At 38.9% G+C, this 20732-nt stretch overlaps 1 protein-coding gene across 10 annotated transcripts in view; it reads right to left on the bottom strand.

The window, feature by feature from the left end:
• Nucleotides 1-20732, bottom strand: part of atp11a (ATPase phospholipid transporting 11A) — a 69902-nt gene that overhangs the window by 20552 nt on the left and 28618 nt on the right. For all 10 annotated transcript variants that reach the window (XM_058617212.1, XM_058617228.1, XM_058617246.1 and 7 more), the window contains exons 2-20: nt 9608-9730; nt 9450-9539; nt 9014-9094; nt 8798-8905; nt 8058-8186; nt 7400-7503; nt 7237-7284; nt 6123-6187; nt 5828-5909; nt 4760-4910; nt 4480-4677; nt 4206-4319; nt 3012-3071; nt 2565-2731; nt 2401-2472; nt 1607-1680; nt 1406-1509; nt 989-1170; nt 279-530 (exon numbers count right to left, since the gene is read on the bottom strand). In XM_058617212.1, the coding sequence (XP_058473195.1) occupies nt 279-530; nt 989-1170; nt 1406-1509; nt 1607-1680; nt 2401-2472; nt 2565-2731; nt 3012-3071; nt 4206-4319; nt 4480-4677; nt 4760-4910; nt 5828-5909; nt 6123-6187; nt 7237-7284; nt 7400-7503; nt 8058-8186; nt 8798-8905; nt 9014-9094; nt 9450-9539; nt 9608-9730 (2204 nt within the window). The remainder of the gene's footprint in view (nt 1-278; nt 531-988; nt 1171-1405; nt 1510-1606; nt 1681-2400; nt 2473-2564; nt 2732-3011; nt 3072-4205; nt 4320-4479; nt 4678-4759; nt 4911-5827; nt 5910-6122; nt 6188-7236; nt 7285-7399; nt 7504-8057; nt 8187-8797; nt 8906-9013; nt 9095-9449; nt 9540-9607; nt 9731-20732) is intronic.

Below are 20732 nucleotides of genomic sequence, written 5' to 3'. Positions count from 1 at the left end.
TAATCCCTATATATTTTGGCTGAAAACAGACAGGAGGAGTTAAGTGAATTAAAAGCTCTACTTTGACTGTTTAACATGAAATAAGATTTTAACAACATGATCAAGGCACCCTGTAGTAACAAATAAATAAAATATGGGCACTGTTTAGTTAATGCAACCTGAGAACTCCACTACTCAGCTCCCTCTCTACACTGGTATATGAGAGACACACTATAATTGTGTAATCTTACACCACACACAAGCATGTGTGTATTTGTGGATGGAATACTATAACACACCCAGAGAAAGAGTCCCTGGTCATGCTTCCATGCTGCCTGAGGATGGTCCTGCTCAGGTCAAAGAGGACATCATGAAGGCTCTGCTCCTCGGTGCGTTTGGTGGTCAGCTCCAGGATCTGGGTGTTGCGGTGGAAGAGCTTGCTGGCATAGCAGGTCGCTGACGCTGTTTCCATCTTGTCTCCGGTCAGCACCCAAACCTTCATACCAGCTTTGTGGAGAGACTCAATGGTGTCCGCTGCTTTTTCCTGGAGCCTGTTGTGAAAGAAAAAGAGAAAACACATTTCTCTGTGGCTGGTTGGTTGAACTGCCACGTACTCTTCCTCAGTTTGATTCACTCAGAGGCCACACTTGTGTTCTACTTACATCTGGACTCAGAACTGGGAGTGGCGTCACCCCTGGTATTTTATTTTTTCTGGTAACATGGTATTTTGTGCAAACAAACAACGTAGCAACATGTCTACGGTTAAAAATTAAACAGCACTATGTGTATGACTAAATTACTGTGAAACCCATACAACAAAAGTTCAATTAATGGCAAAAGACAGTGTTTGTACAGTGGCAGCCATCTTGAAATCCTAACTCAGGGTACGTGGTGTGAGGTAAGTGAGGAAATGTGAGTTCATTACCTTGGAAATTTAAACAATGAAAGAGTTCTGACCACTAATGGAGTGCGGCATCACATTGTAGAAGACTATAAAGATATTGCCCACCTGTCCTCCACTGCGGTGGCTCCCAAAAGTATCAGGTCTTTCTCTATGAGGTCATACGCCTCAGCCAGGCGTTTGTCGCGGTCCTGCAGTGCCAATTTGGCGCCATTGAGCAAATGGCAGATCTCTTGATACTGTTCAGGGCTCAGAGGCTTATAGGCCACACAAAGAGTTCTCAGACCCTCCTAGAGGAGCAGATCCACAAAAACACAGACTGAGGAACACCCGCATGACACACAGAGGATGAATTTTCTATCTGATCAAAGTTTAGGCTCCAAATGAGAGTGTGTTCTATCTGAGCCTAGCAAGTTAAATGCCCACCACACATCCACAAAACTACCATTCATCTGTAGTTTTTAATTTACTTTATTCAGAATGAATGAATGAATTAGGATGTTTGTGTCAAGTGTTCACGCTCACCACTGCGTTGTGCTCCACACGAGATCGAACCTGATCCACCTTTCCTGCGACGCACCTGGGGAAGATGGAGGAGTCTGCACCTTTACAAAACAGATAGAACTCACCTGCACACACACATATACAATAACATGTGTTAAATGATTGAGACAAACATTTGCATATATGCTTATGGTCGTTAACATGTGTATTGTTGTGTGTTACCAGAGCCAGATCTGACAATGACACTCATCCTCCGCCTGACAGAGTCGAACGTCAAAACCTCCAGCAGCTCAAACCTTACAACAACAATCTTGCTTTATTAACATCATCACTGTTCAGTCCTTTTAAATGCAGAAACATGCTGAAAATAATAAGAAGCTCCTGAGTAAGAAATAGTTTAAGTCCCGATATATTGGAATATAAAGCTACTTCTTTCTTTTGAGATGTTTTTGTTTCTCAAGGTAGAGTGACAATATTCTGTAAATACACAATATTTACTGTTTATGATCTGTATTACATGATACAGTTACTATCTTTCATTTCAAATAATACCTGGTATATTTCATTGGCTTTTTAATGTTAAATGAAATTGCATGAAATTGCCTATAAATCACAAACACAAATACTTGTCATTAAGTCACTTTTTCAAATATAATTTTGTCGATTCCATGTATTTTTTAAAATATATATATATATATATATATATATATATATATATACATACATACATATATATACATAATATTTAGTGTATTTCACAAATATATTCAATATGATAAATATAATGATTATCAATGCCAAAAAAGTCATCACAGATACCTTATTGTGATATGGCGATATCAAGAATCTAAGACCATATGTTGTGTCATGTCACGATATAGATGTTAAATTGATATATTGCCCAGCCCTAAATTAGCGGTACAGAAATCTAACATTTTGATGGTAAATTACTAATGAAATAAATGTTTCTAAGGAGCTGAATAGATGAACTTGTTATTTGAAGGGAACAGACTCACTTCTCAATCTCATCCTCCCTGTTTAAGATCTCCATGTGACTGTCCTTGAGTCTTAGATATGTGAAGCCGAGCCTAAGACAAAGTAATGCCTGTTAGTAAACTGACAGCATGCATGTGAGAGAATACACAGTCTGTCTATTTAAGATTTGCTTTGTGAACTCCACCTCTTCATTCCCTCCACCAGCGCCACCTCGTCAGGAGACGAGGAGATGTAGAGGGACGAGGACTTGCCCTGGTGGATGCCATGTTTGATCCCGTCCACTGTCTCCTCCTCCTTTACCTGAACAGTGTGACACAGACACAGCGCCCGGAAAAACAGTTCCTCTCGCTCCTGCAGTGGATGACCAACAAGGTATTACACTCAAGTACACTCATACTTACTACTATATACATATGTATATGTGTATATGTATATATATATATACATATACACATATATGAGATATATGGCACTATCAAGGCACTGGCACAATCTAGTGTTTTGGTGTTATTCCATACTGATGTTGCTTCCATACACTCCTTAATTAATTTCCTGAATGGCATGCCATAATATACACATATACTGTATATATATATGTACATATCACACACACTTAAAGATAAGGACTCACTTTGGCTTCAGGGCCTGGCGATGTGTCAATCATGTCCATACCTGCAGCACCAGGCATCACCTACAAACATAAATACATAATGTATGTGATATATTATATTAAGGACAATTACGACAGGGAAATACAATGGGTTTGAAAATATAAACGTATGTGGATTGAGAAATACAAGCACACAGAATTATACATATCCCAAACACTGGGGTTGTGACCCACAGATGGGCCGTGGGAGATTTTATGTGGGTCCCAGAAGAAAGTAGCAGAATTTTCCCAACATTTTAATAACAATGTATGTGTATGTGTTAAATAACATGTATAAAATGTAATAAATGTATCAAACACCTCTTGAAAATGATTTGTTTAGCAAATTCAAAATTACATTAAGTCACAAACATGCCTCTAAATTATGCACAAATTTTCTCTTGTCATGATTTTTTTGTGGTTTTGGTCTTGACAGTTGGCCATCTCTAAAAGGTTTGGAAAAGAGTGATCTAGAACAGTAAAGGGCTGCCAACTTGCACGCAATGAGCGTGACACACACTTTTTTGAATGCCTTCACATGCGCTCACGCCACACCTCCAATACCTCACGCTAAAAACAAAGAATCAGTTAATCTATCTTGTATCTTGTCTCGATCATGTATTTACACACTGTCTCATGTGCTCTGCATCTGCACAGCACACAGCAGCGTACACAGCAGCACATGAATAACGCACATCAGTGGCAGCAGACCTTTTTGTTAATAATTATTTCATGTATGGAGAGGTTGAGGGACGCGTGTGTTAAATGCCTCTGCTGTTTTCATTAATTGACCCTCATTTGTATATTACTTCTACCTACATACTGTAGTTCTACATGGAGTGATGTCATTGTGTTATAGCCGCATTATTTGTTATGCTTACAGTTAACAGCATATGTCCATTTGTAATTTGAGAGTGATATATCCTGCACATTTCCTGCGTTATTTGCCATTGTTGTTGATTGGAGACAGCCACATGTGGTGCGCAATTAAAGGAGCAGTCCCTGATTTTTGCTCAAGAAATTTGGTTTAAAGCTGTGTAACTGGCTGAAAGACAATTTAGTATAATATGTGTTTTATTCATTCATGCATTCTTTTTATTCTTTGTAATGCAGAACTGCATTCCTTGGATCATCTCCTTTATTGACAACCACAACCATTGCCCGTCAGGTTGTTACCTGTCCATTACAGATGACATTAGGCACATAAACATGTCCGTCCACACAGCACTCGATGAACTCCATGTTGTTCTCTGTCAGTGTCCCCGTCTTGTCTGTGAACACATACTCCACCTGTGAAGAGAGCAGAATTACATCCATGTGAGATAATGCTACCAATTTGAACTAAATAAATAGATGTAAACTGAATTAAATGTATTTGTTTGTAGCCACTAAATTGCTGAATAAAATGATCATAAAAAGCCAAGTGATTCTGTGCGAGGTGGACTGCTACCTGACCCAGCTCCTCGTTCAGGTCGGACGTATTGACCATGGCTCGCTCCCCCAGCTCCTCATCCATCATCTCATCGTCCCACATGATGAAGTAGGAGCCCAGGAACTTCTGCATCTCCACGGTGACGTACATGGAGACAGGAATGATGTAGTTGAAGAGGACCATGAAGGCCAAGAAGTCTGTGAATGCCCTGATCACCTGATGATGAGACAAAGGGTAAGACAGCAAACCAGTGATGAAAGAGACATGTTTTAGTTGTGACTAGGATGAAGACACTCACAATATGTCTTTGTCTCTCTGCTTCTGTCCTCTGGTTGTACCATGGCTCGTCTCTGTTGGGATCGGCCTGCCACACATACTTAAGCATGGTGTTGATGAGGGCCTTGCTAATAAGAATGCACAGGTAGACCACCAGATATGCATTCATCGACCTGCAGGGGGAGACGATAAGCAGTCCAATCATGTAAACATTTCAAGTGGCAGAATGTGAAACACAGAAAGTGTTTAAGACTCAATAATACTGCAATCAAAACAAAAATTCTCAAATAACATTAACTGCATATGAAAGACAACACATTTTGGCAAAACAAGGGACATTTCAATTCCAGGGAGTTAGTCAGAGACCCACTGTATCTAAGGCCCTATCTACAAAGAAACGTAACGAAACATAAAAAAATGTTTCCCTTAAACACTGCATTGTTTTAGTAAATGTCTTCATCCACACCAAACCTCCACACAACGACTCTGTACACTATACTACATAATGCCAGACCTGTATGAAACAGATAGAATGAAGAATGCCAGGGCGACTAAGGAAATAAAATAAAAGTTATCATAAAGAAAGCTCTTTATTGTCATTAGACAACAAAGTCATGAGGTCAGACGGAGAGTTGATCAGAGCAGCTAGGATTGAGCATGCCACCACAAAGTAAACAATCTCCAAACACAAGAAATGGAAGATGACAAAAATAAGTAACAAGTGCAAAAGAGAGGTGGGACTATGACAACATTGTTTTCCCAAAGTAGTTGATTGGTTGATTTGAGATTTGTCATTCTGGGAGCCATTTCCAAAAAATAGTGTTTTAGGGCTCCCAAAATGCAGTTTCTGTGGGGTTAAAATGCCAATATGATTAAAAAAAAAAATAATAATAATAAAAACCTAAGCGGATTCACCTGGATCTGCTCTAGTGTTAAAAAACACAAGTGTAAATGTAACCCACATGATGCACTTATAGTCCAAACAAAAAAAAAAAAGCAATTCAGTCAGTGAAGAGGTGATGGATTGAAAAGCAAAAACTAAGTCTGCGTTGCTTAGGAGAAAAGAATGACAGAAAGAGAGGAAGCTCACTTTTCCACCGCAGAGCGTTTCTGGGACTTGGACTGATAGTTGAGAGCCATCTTGGTTTCCATGCCAGTGTAGATGACAGCAGCTGCAGACAGGACAATTGCAATACTGAATGTAAAAGTAGTTTTTTTATTCAAGGTCAATTCATTTCTACCTTTTCAGATTTTATGCACATCTTGCGATATTTGTCCACATGTGGCGTTTGCACAGTTGTCATGGAGATACAACATAGATACATACATATGACATATAATAATAATTAGGTAACCCTTATATTGTGTAATGCAGGTGATATTACCATAGATGTATTCTGTGTTCTTGAGTGTGGCTCCTCGCAGCAGCAGGTTCTCTGATCCCAGCGGCCTGCTCACACACATTATCTCATTTAAACTTCAAACTCAGATTTGAAGATTCATTGATGATTGACTGATTCAAAAGTTTCACTAAAACAGGGGTTTCAAACTCAACTACAGAGGGGGGTTCAATTAAAAACCCAGAAGGGCTAAATATCAACAATCGACTACTGTTAATATAAACATCAGTGGGAGTCCTCACAAAAGACCGTGTGGAAGAGATATATTATATGAAATATTTGAAATGTATTAATGATTTTCCATTGAAATCAGCTATTTCAATCTGTACCTGTATTTCAGTAGAACAACACATATGATGTGTTTCCATTGGCTCAACTTGCCTTGCCATGGCACAGTATGGTTAAGTTGCATTTCCACAAGCATAGTACCTGCTACCAGGTATTTTTTTAGTACCTGCTCTGGCGAGGTTCCAAGCGTGCTGAGTAGGCACTATGCCTGACGTTGCCAGACTGCTGGCCACTGATTGGCCAGAGTGCCGTCACAGGAAGAGACGTCCGACACAGATCAAGCTGAACAATGTCGAACTGCAGATCATTTAAAACTACTTAACAATCCTAAAAATGTGGGTTAGTCTCCAACAATTACCAAGGAAATGTCTAAACTCTCAATAATTAACAGAGGAGTCTGATGTATTTAGACGTAACCCTGCCGCTCGTATTTCAGTCCAGTGTGTAGTGTGTAAAGCAAAGTCATCGCAGTTTCACGCAGCCGTGCAGTGATGACTCCGCCCACGTTGAGTAGGTACTATTTTTGTAGTGGAGATGCAACCTGAACTGTGCCGTGTCGCGCTGTGCCGTGCGGAGGTGAGGCAAGCCGGGACCATAGTGGAAAAGGGCCAATACAGGACTGAAGTCACATGTATCTTAACCAATAATATGTTGTACTTTTATAAAACCAAAAAGGCGCAAAATATAAATGAGGTGCTAAGCTCCCTTATAACCCCCCTCTGGTATAGTTTTAAAGTTCCCATTTAATAGTTTAGTTCTTTAACAAGTCTTCAACGAGTTTGTTACACGTGTACTAATTTATAAAGTTTACCTGGCCACTGGCTCATTGTCCATGTAGATGTTGATACGTCCTACAAATCTGTGAAGGATGGAGGTCAACGGGAGAAAAATCAGGTTTTCAGATAGTGTGAGGTAAGAGAGATAGTGTTTGGGAGTTTTTTTTTAGCTCTGCAAGTGTTCAAGGTTGTACTGACTTGTACAGGTCCGGCTGTGGTTGTTCACATTCAATAGTGCCATGGATCGAGTCGACCTCTTTTTCTGTGATGTATGCTTTGGTGTCCTGAACTGCATAGTATGTCTAGTAGGAGACAGAAAAAGAGACCATTACAATTAAAATATGAGCGATAGAACAAACAAGGGCCTTTCTGTGAAATTTGCATGATCCTGTGTGTTTTCTCTGGGTTCTCCAGTTTCTCCAGTCCCACAGTTCAAAATCATTATATCGTCATGAACATCTTGCAATAGCATGATGGAATATTGTTTTATAATCATATGGTGTACCCCGCCTTTTACACCATGGACCAGGATGTGTGGGTTTGTGCTCAAAACTGCTAGACAAGCTTCACAGCAAAATTTCTGGTGGAAGAGGAAGAAGAAGAATTGCAATGTAAAGCAAGGCTCTCCCTTGCTTCACGTTGCTAAGCAGGAGCTCTTAATAGCGGGAGACTGAAAAGGGAAAAGGCAGCAAGAATGTTAGTAAAAGGGACAGAAAGACAAAAACCAGAGAAGAGTGAAATGATGAAATATATGAATGCCTGAAGAAATTAAAGTCGTAAATCACTATCAACTTGCACACACACACTGGAACACTTAGATAAGTGACAGATGAAGTGATGATACACACATACATACCTTGTGGCTGCTCTCTCCATCCAGACTGGCTGTCGTGACGTAGCAGTTGCCGTCATCTCGTGATGAGGACAGAAGTATGAGGTCACAAGGAAAAGATTCATCCTCTTTCACCAGGACAACATCTCCAACCTGAGAGAAACAAGCATCCTATAGTGTTATTACTAAAATGCACGGAAATACAATGATTTCTTTTTTTGGTTTTATCATATTTCACTGGCTTATTTCAGCCTGGTCACTGGGGCAGGACGATAAGGAAAAAGTTGTTGATGATGTTGTCTATGTACCGTGCCTTGATATAATGTATGTTATGATTTGGCGCTATATAAATTGAATTGAATTGAATTAGTGGAATGCATACTCTGCTGCATTTATACCAGAAACAGTTTGAGGCAAACCTGTGTCGTCCAAAAGAGGTTCAAATGTAATAATTATGAGGACTTTGTTAGTCAGACAAGTCCCCATAATTTGACTGTATAAACAGATTTAGGTTCCCACAACATGAGTAATACATGTGGCACACACTCATATTGACTTCATTTGGACAGCCTAACCAAAGTGTTAGTCCTAACCTAAACCATAACCAATTAATGCCTAACCTTATCCAGTTTCTAAAAAATACATTCCTGCCTCATTAGGACCAGCTTTTGGTCTCCATGAGGACTGCTGGTTTTTACAGGTCAGTGTTTATGGCAGAAAAAAGGTCCAAAAGAGCTACCAAATACAAGAACACACACACTTACCCTGAGCTTGTAACTTTGTTTGCATATCACTTTCCCATGCTCCACCACCTGCACAGGACACTGGTTGACGGCATTGTCTGCTTTGTGTCTCAACCAGTCCTCATAACCCTGACACACAACACGGAGAGAAACAGAGAGAGGTGTGTGTGGTGTGTGTGTTTGTGTTCGTGGGGTGGGGGGGGGTAATTATGATCAAGACTGCCCTTTAGGTCTCACCTGTTTAATGGCAGTGACTGTGATGACAAAGATGAGCGGCATTCCACTAGTGATTGGACTGGTGGGTGTGTCGATGATCAACTTAAGACAAAATGAATAAGAAAATGAATGAGAGCAGAAGATATACGGAGTAGTACAGACACAGTAACAGACATTCATAGTTAGGTCCAAAGAAAATTTACAAAAACCTCAAAATAACAATGTTCTCAAATGTTTACATTTGTCCACAAACCACATGTATTCAATTTTAACAATTTCTTTGTTAACATCTGGGAAGCTGACATATCAGAAATCATTCTAAATAATTTATATTATATTTAGCAAACAATTCACAATCGATTAACTGTTGCAGCCCTTGATTTTATTACACATTAGAGGCATGTCCCACAAATGTTCACATTTTCAAAATAAAATTTTATTTAAAAAAGCCTATTACCTGGACCAGAAATATGATGAGAAAGTAGAAGTTGGCAACTCTCCTGAACTGTTCGAACATGTTCTTAGGGATGAAGTTCCAAAATGTGTACTGGAAATGAGAAAGAGTATCATCAGTATCAATTAACATTTCCGTGGCTTGAAGGTACGTTCACTCACCTTGGAAGAAACTATTCTGTTGTCTGGGAATCTTTGTTGTATGAAGGCTTCAGTACCAGGAGGAGGCTCCTTGTGTCCGATGTAAATGGTCCTGCTGTCCACCCAGTTCTCCTCACCGACACACTGCAGGGACACCATACAGAGTGTGAGAATGTGCTGCTGGTGCATACGTGTGTGTTTGATTCAAGTTCAAGTTGAACATATCGTCATTCTCATTTTTTCTGTAACATCTGTGCTTGTGGTCACCAAGGACTTTGCTGAACCTACATAAATGGGTAATAATCCAATATATTCACAATGTAAGTTCACAATGTGAGAACTACAGAGGGTTTACCATGAATGAGTGAGTAATTTATGCCCAATGAATGAAAGCTTTTGTTAACACAGTCTTGCATGTGACTAAGACTGGAATGTGTGCACACACTCGCTCACTGATTAGACACCTGCAGACTGAGATTTCCCCGATGCTCCATTTTATTCAGAAACAATGAGGTTTTACTGAGGAAACACTTTATATTGATATTCCACTGTTGACTGTCTACTAGTGATCAACAGGTCTTCAGTGTCATGTCAACAGATAATTAGTTGACAGTGAACTAACTGGCAGTTGACTTTAAGTTGTGCTTTAATGTTTCTAACCCTAACTCTATACAAATGTGCCACAGTGTTATTAGCCATCATGTAATTACTACCCAATTTTGGTATAAATTGGGCAGCACACAAGCCCACAATCAACAAAATCAAGGTAAATGCAGATTTAATTCATTTATAACTAACTAACTCTATACTGTGGTGTAGTGTAGAGAGTATGTGAGCTGCAGTCACACTGGACGATTTAACATGCAAGAGTGACAGTGGTTCGCTGGTTAGATTCTAAGATAATAAACAGGGAGGGAGATAAAATATAACGGACATCGTTCTTAGCGTTGTCTTTGATAAAGGCTGCACGCAGTGTGTGTGGAGATCTGTGTGTTTATGTGTGTGTAGGAGAGAGAGCGTAAATGTTAGGAGCATAGGAACCCTGTTATTAATGTTTATTAACATTTATTTCAAATTAAAACTCGCATGGACCAGTCAGGGAGGGTGAAAGGGCTGCATGCCACCCGCGGGCGGTGTCATGCCCAGGTCTGCTGTAGACTGTCAGCATGTTATTAGTTGACTATGTACTTCTGGTTAGTCTGTCATTTAAAAGTTAACAAAATCATGACAAGACAGGATCACAAGTCTAAATTCTTAGTTGATCATCTGTTAACAAGATGTTTATTGGCAAGTTAACAGATATGTGAAATATGTGAAATATTTCAGGCAGGACTGAACCTGCAGGGGAGACACTCACAGTCAGTTAAACCCAAGACAAAGAGGCATGTGGGAATCTATTTCGCAAAGATCCATTGTAGTAATCAAACTCAAATCAACTCAAATAAATTCTGACTTCTTTCTCTCTCTCTTTTTTTTTCTAAAAGTAATAATACAGTTATCACCCTTAAGTGTTGTTATATGGAAGAACATGGATTCATGGTAGCAAGTCATTTCTGACTATATCTGTTTCCATTCAGCTTCACTTCTTCTTCTTCTTCTTTTCCTTTCGGCTGCTCCCTTCAGGGGTCGCCACACCGAATCAACCTCCTCCATTTCACCCTGTTCTCTGTTTCCCCCTCTCTCACACTAACTTCATGTCTTCTTTCACTACATCCATAAACCTTCTCTTTGGTCTTCCTCTAGACCTCCTGCCTGGCAGTTCCAACCGCAGCATCCTTCTACCAATATACTCACTATCCCTCCTCTGTACATGACCAAACCATCTCATTCTGGCCTCTCTGACCTTATCTCCAAAACATCTAACATGTGCTGTTCCTCTGATTGACTCATTCCTGATCCTATCCATCTTTGTCACTTCCAAAGAGAACCTCAACATCTCTGCTACCTCCAGCTCTGCTTCCTGTCTTTTCCTCAGTGCCACTGTCTCTAGACCATACAGCAACGCTGGTCTCACCACTGTCTTGTATATCTTTTCTTTCATTCTGGCTGATACTCTTTTATCACACATTAAGATACACTTAATGTATCTTTATGGGTGATTAAGATACATGATCCATTCAGCTTCACTGCTTTTTTAAAATGTCACGTTCTAAATCAGCAAAGTATAAAAACTTTTCATCTAATAGTTCTGCTTTCTTTTTGAATGAGTTTGTCAAAAATATGCACCAACAGTGGTTAAACAGAGTAGAGAAATAGGAGAGACTAGCTAGAGAGAATAGCTTCAATCATGAGTGTCATGTTATGCCAAGTTATTGTTGTCTTCAGTTCAGTCTATGGTTACCTTGTTCCAAATGGAAATTTATTTTTTTAATCCTGTGACTTCTGTCCAATACTGCTCAAAATCACTGGATTAGAAATCAAAAGAGATACAAATGTAAAATCTGATGCAATCACTGTGCACATACTGTAGAAATGTCATGCTGTGGGCAGTTTATTTCTTCTTTATGAGAGAAGACACAGTTGGAGAATTATGTCTGTGAAATAATTCCTGAAAAGCCTGAAAAGGTCTATAATGACTGTGTCCAAATCATAAGGGTGAAAAAAGTTTCTGGCCATTTTTCTTATGGCTGGCACTGATGACCACATGATTTGCATCAAGGGAGAAGATGAAGAGCTGATAATAAGGACAGTGCTCCAGCTCGGTCGCCCACAAGGTTCTCATTCTCTTTCGTCCACCCACCTGTATCTGCTTCAACTCAGTCTTCTTACACATTTCTTGTTGTCTGCATATGGAACAAAGCCATACAACAGCAGAAGATTTGACACCCAGTTCCTTATAATAGGGCTGGGCAATATATGGATATTATACCTTTATCGTGACATAAGACAAGATATGGTATTAGATTTTAGATAGATTAGATCATCATATCATAATAAGGTATCTGTGATGACTTTTCCCTGCTTTTAAAGGTCATAATCGTCATATTAATTATATTGAATACATTTGTGAAATAGGGGCCACACAGTGGATGTAGTGGTTCGCACTCTCGCCTTGCAGCGAGAAGACCCGGGTTCGAGCCCCGGTTGGAACAAGGGCCTTTCTGCATGGAGTTTGCATGTTCTCCCCGTGTGTGCGTGGGTTCTCTCCGGGTTCTCCGGCTTCCTCCCACAGTCCAAAAACATGCAATGTGGGGATAGGTGATTTGGACACTCTAAATTGACCGTAGGAGTGAGTGTGAGAGTGAATGGTTGTTTGTCTCTATCTGTGTGTGGCCCTGCGATGGACTGGCGAACTGTCCAGGGTGTACCCCGCCTATCGCCCGATGTAGCTGAGATTGGCACAGCACCCCCCGCGACCCTCTGGTGGAGGATAAAGCGGTAGATGATGACTGACTGACATTTGTGAAATACACTAAATATTACAAATTAAATATTATATATATGGAATTAAAAAATACATGCAATCCACAAAATTATTTTTGAAACTTAATACTTAATACCACTTATAATTTTAAGCCAAATTGTTTGTGTGATAGACAATTTCACACAATTTGTTTTAAACACACGTAAATATCCTTTATTTAACATTAAAAAGCCAAAGAAATAAAGCAAGTATTATCCGAAATGAAAGGTAATAACTGTGTTTTTAGGTCATGTAATACAGATCATAAACAGTAGATATTTTATTTTAGTGTATTTACAGGGTATCATCACTCTCTTTTGAGAAGCACAAACATCTCAAAAAACCACTTCCATCATGAGCACAGAGAAATAATCTGTGTGCAGCTTTATATGCTGACATATAATTGGACTGTATATTGGGATATAACCTATAAATATCTATTATTTATAAGTCATTATAAGCCATTTCCCCCAGCCTTACAGAAATATTGACTTAATGTATATCATGGTATATATAAATAACAAATGATGTAAAAAGTATATTGTGATAACATGTTTTCCCATATTGCCCCAAGGCATGAGTATATTTGATTCATCGCTTGATTATAAAAAGCCAGTTACTGTGACTAAATGTTTTTTTCAATTATTGCATTTATAATTACATCTTTCTACTCTGATGACGACCTAATTTGTGGTGCATCTGTTACTATAAGGTTTCAGCCACATCAAGTATTTACTTAGTAGAATTCATACGTGTTTGCTGAAGTGATGAAATTTACATGGTTTCTTGAAGGCACTTTAAAACTGCTTCTCTAAGCTCAGTACACTGGAGATCCCGCAGAATTTATGACATTTACCAAGGTCTTTGAATGCATCTCTTTAGCTGCACCTGTTAGCTCAACACAACTCAGAACACCTCACAACACACCAAAACCCTGCATTACTTTCACTAGATCTCATGCACTGGGAGGTTAGAACATTTGAATGTTCGACAAATAATACCATTAAATATTCTAATAGCGTTTTTGCTAGAAATGTCCATCTCTAACAAATATCACAACCTTAAATATCTTTGATTTCCAATATCAGTAATTTTTACGTATAAAAAATATATATTTGTGGTGATGTGTCTAACGCATTTTCAACATAGTTTTATCCAGCCCTTTCAAAAACACAACATACCAAATGTATACACTCTAAAACTTTAACTATGCTCTACTCAATTTAATTAGTGTAACATTTGTACACTTAAAAATATTGAGTAAATTTGAAAGCTGTGAAATCAATTAATAAATTAAGTAAATATAACTCAAAAAATTACGCAGATCTGAATAACTACATTGAGTACCATGAAATATAAAATTGGGTAGATGTAATCAAAGTCAATGCAATAGTAACCCTAAGTCCAAACAACTCAAAACAATGATATAATTGAAATGTTCGGTAGATGCAACTGAAAATAATACTATTATTTAACAAAACAAATCTGCTACAATTACTTAATGTTTTTAACATAATTTAATTCATACTGAACTATCAATTATCAGAATAAATGTGTTATATTTACTTGTTGTTGTTTTTTTAATGTATTTAATCTTTACTCACAGTACTTATGAGGTCAATATATGAAACAAAATAATAAACATGAAGCAATTCTACACACATCAACATTATTGATATTTCATTAAACGTTTATTTGTCTACTTTGACTCGTATAAAACATCAAGTGTAAATCCAAACTGCTTCACTTTGAAAATGACATGTAAAAATGTCCATGCTATAAAAACAGCAAGCTGAATTTAACTCGCTCATTAGTCTGTATTGGCATTCCTTAGTACTGCCTCTGTTGCCACTGAGAAAAGTGGAATGATGATGTCATTTGGCCATGATGTCGTATGATGCATGTGATGCAAAACGCTTTCAGAGCCGTCTCTGTCGCTTTCAAAAATTCAAATACTAAATTCCCAATAAACATTTTGGAATTGATAATTTTATTCTTGCTGATAATGAAAAATGCCAGCAGATGGCGCTTAGGTGTAGCTAAGGCTAGTAAAATCTGTTTGTTTCATTGTTTCGTTCAATTTAACATTAGTCTAATGTGAGCAAAAAAATAAAGCTTTCTAACAAAACAAAACAGGTAACAAGGAAAACCTGGAGTAAATGTGGGTCCTCCTCCAGTATAATGGCCACGATGCCTTAGCATCTAACCAATCAGATTTTTCTTGTCATTTGTCATGAGGAGCCTTCTATAACTGCATCTTTTGTTTGAGGGGATAATCACTGCACTGTTTAAAGACCAGTGAAATGAGACTTTGCAATCATCACATGACTCTGAGTTGATCAGATACAGTGCATGGAGACAGATGGCACAGGCAGAGAATCAGCGGGCCTCCTCTCTTATCATCTCCTCCATTTTGCACGTGATGTAGCTTTATTAGTTTTCTCACCTCCTCCCTCTCCATCTCTCGCCACAACCTGACTGGTCTCTAAAACCATGATCTCCCTGTTATTGATTATGTTAGGCCGGTTATCCAGATTCATGCTTTTTACATGAAAGCTTGTTTCTGTTTAATCAAATAAAACAGGGACTTTACAAAATAAAAGCTGGACATATAAAATAAAGCCAAGCTGTATTAGACCAGGCCTTTAGCCCTCGACTGTAACTGGAGACTTTTGGCTATTCTGAACCTTGATAATCACTTTTAGCTGAGTTTCATGTTTCAGGACGTGGCAGGATTCAGGAGTGTATTTATAGTTGGAAGGGAAACATTTGTGGTCAGGGGAGGAGGATGACAGAGCTTGCAGGCTTTGTTTCTGTTCATCTCTATCAGCAGCCACATCCACTTTCCTTAGAGCTACATTAGAGGCATTAAGTCTTTCAGTGAGCGCGCGCACACACACACACACACACACATCACAGCCCCATCAAACATACATGGGAGCAGACAAACAGTACAATGAGACACAGTGTTACCTCTGTAATCATTGGTCCAAGGGATATATTTAGACAAGCCCCACTTCCCTTATTCTCCCCGCCAGTTGTGTTCAGTGTGTTTGTGTGCGTTTCTCTACTTAATTAATTCTCTACCATAATTTAAACACCACTAAAAACAACAATATTTAAAGAAATTAACATTTGCATCACTCCCACATGACTCAAAACCTAAAAGTCTCCTGTGATCAGGAACTATCAGGAACTATAAACAGGAAGAGCTAGGCCCTACCAGTCACAGGGATATACACACACTTCCTGAAAGTACTTCCATCAACACACTGCTCACCACCCAGGCCATGTAAAACACTAATAATGGAGCACATTTACTGAATGACCAACAATTATTGAGAATAAAAAACAGTATTATTGTGCTGCTGTGTTAAGCCAACATGGGTACTGTTGAAAACAACATTTGCTTAAAATTTAAGGCTAAACCTGCATTATGACACAAAGCCAACAAACAGTAAAACATAAAAACCTACTCTTCACCATGATAACACAAGTTAAACACAACACAGGTACTGTGTGACTTACACCAAAACATGCAACCACTTTATATATGTTGCACTAGAAGTTTTCTGATAGTTGCCATTATTTAATAATCATTAAACAGTTATATTTTATTAAATGGAGGGAAAAAAGAAAATCAGCCAAATGTTGTATATGGATCAAAAAGATAGATGAAGACATACATACAAACAACCATTCATTCTTACACTCACACCTAATGTCAATTTTAGATTGTCCCATTTGCCGAATCCTCAAATCTACTCTGTTTTTTGGACTATGGGAGGAGAACATGGAGCACACTGTTTCTTGTTTGATAATTATGACTTTATCCACTTGATGGATTTTTCAGAGAGGATGAAGTGAGTCAATTCACCGAGTGAAACCTGGTGTTCAACGACAGGTCTAAGAATGCAGCTCTGACACAGACCTTCCAATTGAAGGAAACATTTTGTTATTTGTAACATGTTATTTCTGGGGGTGCAAGAATGTGCTGGTGGATCACATCAGCGGATCATGGGACAGAACAATACTGTTTTTACCAATACATGTTGCATTCAACAACCCTGCTCTAGACAAAGTGGTGTAGAACATCTCAACCAGGCAACCAGGCATTTTACTGTGAAGCACCGCCTCAGGCTCTCCACAAAAATCCAGCATGTGTCTTCACAAAAAAACACTACTTTCTGATTAGTGATTACCATTAAATGTAATCAGTTTGCCATTTGTAATGGAGACTGCATCTTTACACTGTTACTGCTCAATTAAGGAGGATGAGCGAACGAAATGTATGCTAAACACAGACATGACATGAACTGAGACACGTGATAGCCTCCTACACAACCATGGCAGACTCAGGACTATCCCCAATCAACATTACATATATCAACAACATTATTTTACTACTTTCATTCTAATGGTTAGAAATTCAATCAAAGTTATCCATAACATCATGAAACTAAAATTAGAAGTGTAGTCATAATGAAGTTGCAGATATGCAAATATATGCAATGTATAAAAATACATGTTGATCTATTATGCTCAGAAAGGATGGATGTGAAGTTATTTTTGTTTTGCTTGCATTAGTTATTTGCACTGCTCTGCTTTGTGAAGCAAAACAGCTCAACAAAGTACAGTAAAGCAAAGTAAAACTCAATACCCATTGAGTTTTCAATTCAATTCAATTCAATTTTATTTTATTTGTATAGAGTTTTACTTTGTTCAATGTATTTTGGTAAAACTGCATGTGACATGCTCCAGAGATCACATGATTTACTTTCTATGAATCTATCTGATTCACCTAGCTGTTAAACAGATATTAAACCTCTAAGGTTGGTACTTGTCTCCTGAAGAAGACTATGACCTGGATGAGAACCTCCACCGACATGTGGACTCAGATGTGATTTACTAGCTGTGAGCCTGTTTCAAAGCAGCAATTCACCTCCATGGCTCTGAATCTGTGGGGAACCAGCAAATCATGCTCTCCCATTGGTCTGTCTCCATCTCTTTTGGCATCCTGGGGGAAAACAACATCTATGCACCATCTTCAATTTTATGATGAAAATAGCCAGGGAAGAACGAGTAGTCTGACATATTGCCTGATTTATGTGTTGTCTAGTATAAATGTTGATAAGGTGAACAACATTTCTTCCCTGTTGCCTTGTTTGTGTGATGTCAGTTACCAGAACTCTATTGTTATACACAAAGCATTTGTCACCAATAAATATCACACATCACAATGTGATATAATGTCTTAAAGTAATTGGGCCCCATCCATCGCCCACCCTAGCATGAGAATAGTGTGTATTAGTTCACGGTTTTTCTAAAATCAAATTCGGTGGTTCCAAACAGTCATCAGTATAATGGTGTGTTCCATTTGTAATCGGAACACAGAATGTCTGAGGTCATGTGGTGTTCCCTACACAGGTACACCCCCTAAACTCAGATGTTTAACTCAGGGGTGAGATCACTCCCAGTTCTGAGTTCCTAGTTCCGATGTAAATAGAATGCAGCAAATATGTGGGTCTCAATGCTGGATTGTTTGTGTAGCACTGGTTTAGATTATCAGTTAATAGTCTGGATGTTTCAGAGATGATGAGTTAGATGTTGATGGGTGGCTAATTGGTTAGTATAATCAGCAAGGTCTATGCAGTAACATCAGAGTGGCTGCTGTATGATGCCTGTAAACTAGGGCTGGGCGATATGGATATTATAACCGGTAGGCTGCTCAGCTGAGAGCTGAGAGCTGAAACAGCTGATAGCTGAAACCCGACATCCGGTGTGTTCAACAGAAACACGGAGACATGAGACCAGAAACCGGGCACAGTAAACAACGAGCCGCTGATGTGTTTTAAGTCCACTTGGAGACGAAAATTGCGGGTAACCGCTAAGCGGCTAACAGCTCAACTTTTATTTTGTATTAACGAAGATAGTTAAGAAATTAGTCTTGTTCTCAGCCACCAACTGCTCACTCTCCACCTGCACCGTGTCCGCGACGTTTTCGTTCAAATGTCTGTTGTGATGCGTAGCATGGGTGGGAGAACACTACGTAGTACGTACCTAAGGGGCGTGGTTGAGCATCTGAACTAGGCTTGTAGGCTCAGAGAGAAGCGGTCAGCTTTATTAAATAGCGTTCGCAAGGCAACATAAAAATAATATATAATATACCGGTATGGCGATATTGTCTCAACTACATATCTCTTTCAAAAATATACCAATATAACTCTTACTACCAATATATCGCCCAGCCCTACTGTAAACTACAGATAACATTAGTGGAGTAAAAAAAGAGGAATCACTGCAACACAAACACATGCGACTTGTTGATTGTCTGCAGCTTTAAAAGGCTGAGCTTTTGTTTACCTGATGACCACTTCCCTAAGTGTTTTATCTTTATCTACAGGCGGTGCTGAAAAAATGTCTTGACAAAAGCTGCCAGACAACAACCTGCTGTCTGTGATACTGCTGATGGACGCACACTGTTCACACACATCTAAATCCTGTGGCATATAGAAGGGCCGCATATACAAACCAAACCAATCCAATGCATGGCATGCACACAGGCACATGAATGTGTCTTATCGCTCTGATGCTGCTGAGCTGTGGGGATAAGATAAATCACCTCTTCCCTAAATCATTCAGCAATAAATATAGACACAGCATGTGTCAGACTACTCAGTGGTGGGCTGTCAGGGCCAGCAGGGCCTTCTCTGCTGGCCCTGACAATATCAAAAAAGTATATTTATTATTATTATTGTTATTATTATTATTATTTAATAATCAAATTAATTATTTGTGTGTCTGAATGTGTCTAAATTCAATTACTTTTTCAGTATGTTATGATTATATTTCCAGAAAGAATATGGTTATTTTTTGTGAAGCTGAGCTGGATTTTCCATATGTCATTAAACGCATCATAGCTCCGTGGACCTGCTCTAGTAGTATTGCTGGCTTTTCGTTGAAGCTGCCATTTCCTATTTGGTTATAACTTTGACTGACGTGTGTCGTCAGCCAATCAAAATTTGATGCATAGTGACAGAACGCCCCAGGCCCAGCGATGTGTCTGGCACAAGCCCCCGCTGTTGTCATCAACGACGTTTGAACCTTTGGCGGCTTTTGAAGTAAGCTATGGCCACTGCATTAACACCACCGATCCATCATGTTTCTGATCTCCTTCGAGTGCACTTTTCACGGCGATCGTTTGGAGAAAAGAAGGAAATTATTTCAAGAGGAAGACCTACACCGAAGAGGTACATCATTTACGGTAGTTGGAGTGTTAATGATAAATTGATAAAAAATTTTAGAAGTGGTGAGGGCAAAACTGTTGATCATAAATAGTGCCGTGGACGTGTTCCCCGCGTATCTGACGCCTATGCTTATGTGGACGCTTGTTTTTGTGTCATATAGTGGCTTGTGAAATTGCGGTTGCTGAGTGACATAACGGAAGATGTGGTGGTAATGATGCAGTAGCCTATAGATGCGCAGTGGTGTGTGTGTGCGCTATGGTTGTTGCAGATCAACTGTCTTGTGAATATAGTGCATAATAGTGTGTTTTGTATATGGTTGTATTTGTGCATGTTTTTTTTTTTTTTCTGAAGGCCCTGACTGAAACCCCACGGTACGCTACTGAGACTACTGCACATCAGATTGAAGAAAGAACTATTTCTTCACAACATTTATTTTCTTGTATTTTCTACTGTAGAAAACACAAGACACTGTAACAGACATCCTGCGCTGTGTCAG

The sequence above is a fragment of the Solea solea genome, chromosome 2, assembly GCF_958295425.1.
Source record: "Solea solea chromosome 2, fSolSol10.1, whole genome shotgun sequence".
Lineage (NCBI taxonomy): Eukaryota > Metazoa > Chordata > Actinopteri > Pleuronectiformes > Soleidae > Solea > Solea solea.
The sequence above is the reverse complement of the archived record's forward strand: the minus strand, read 5'-3'. Positions and strand labels throughout refer to the sequence as shown.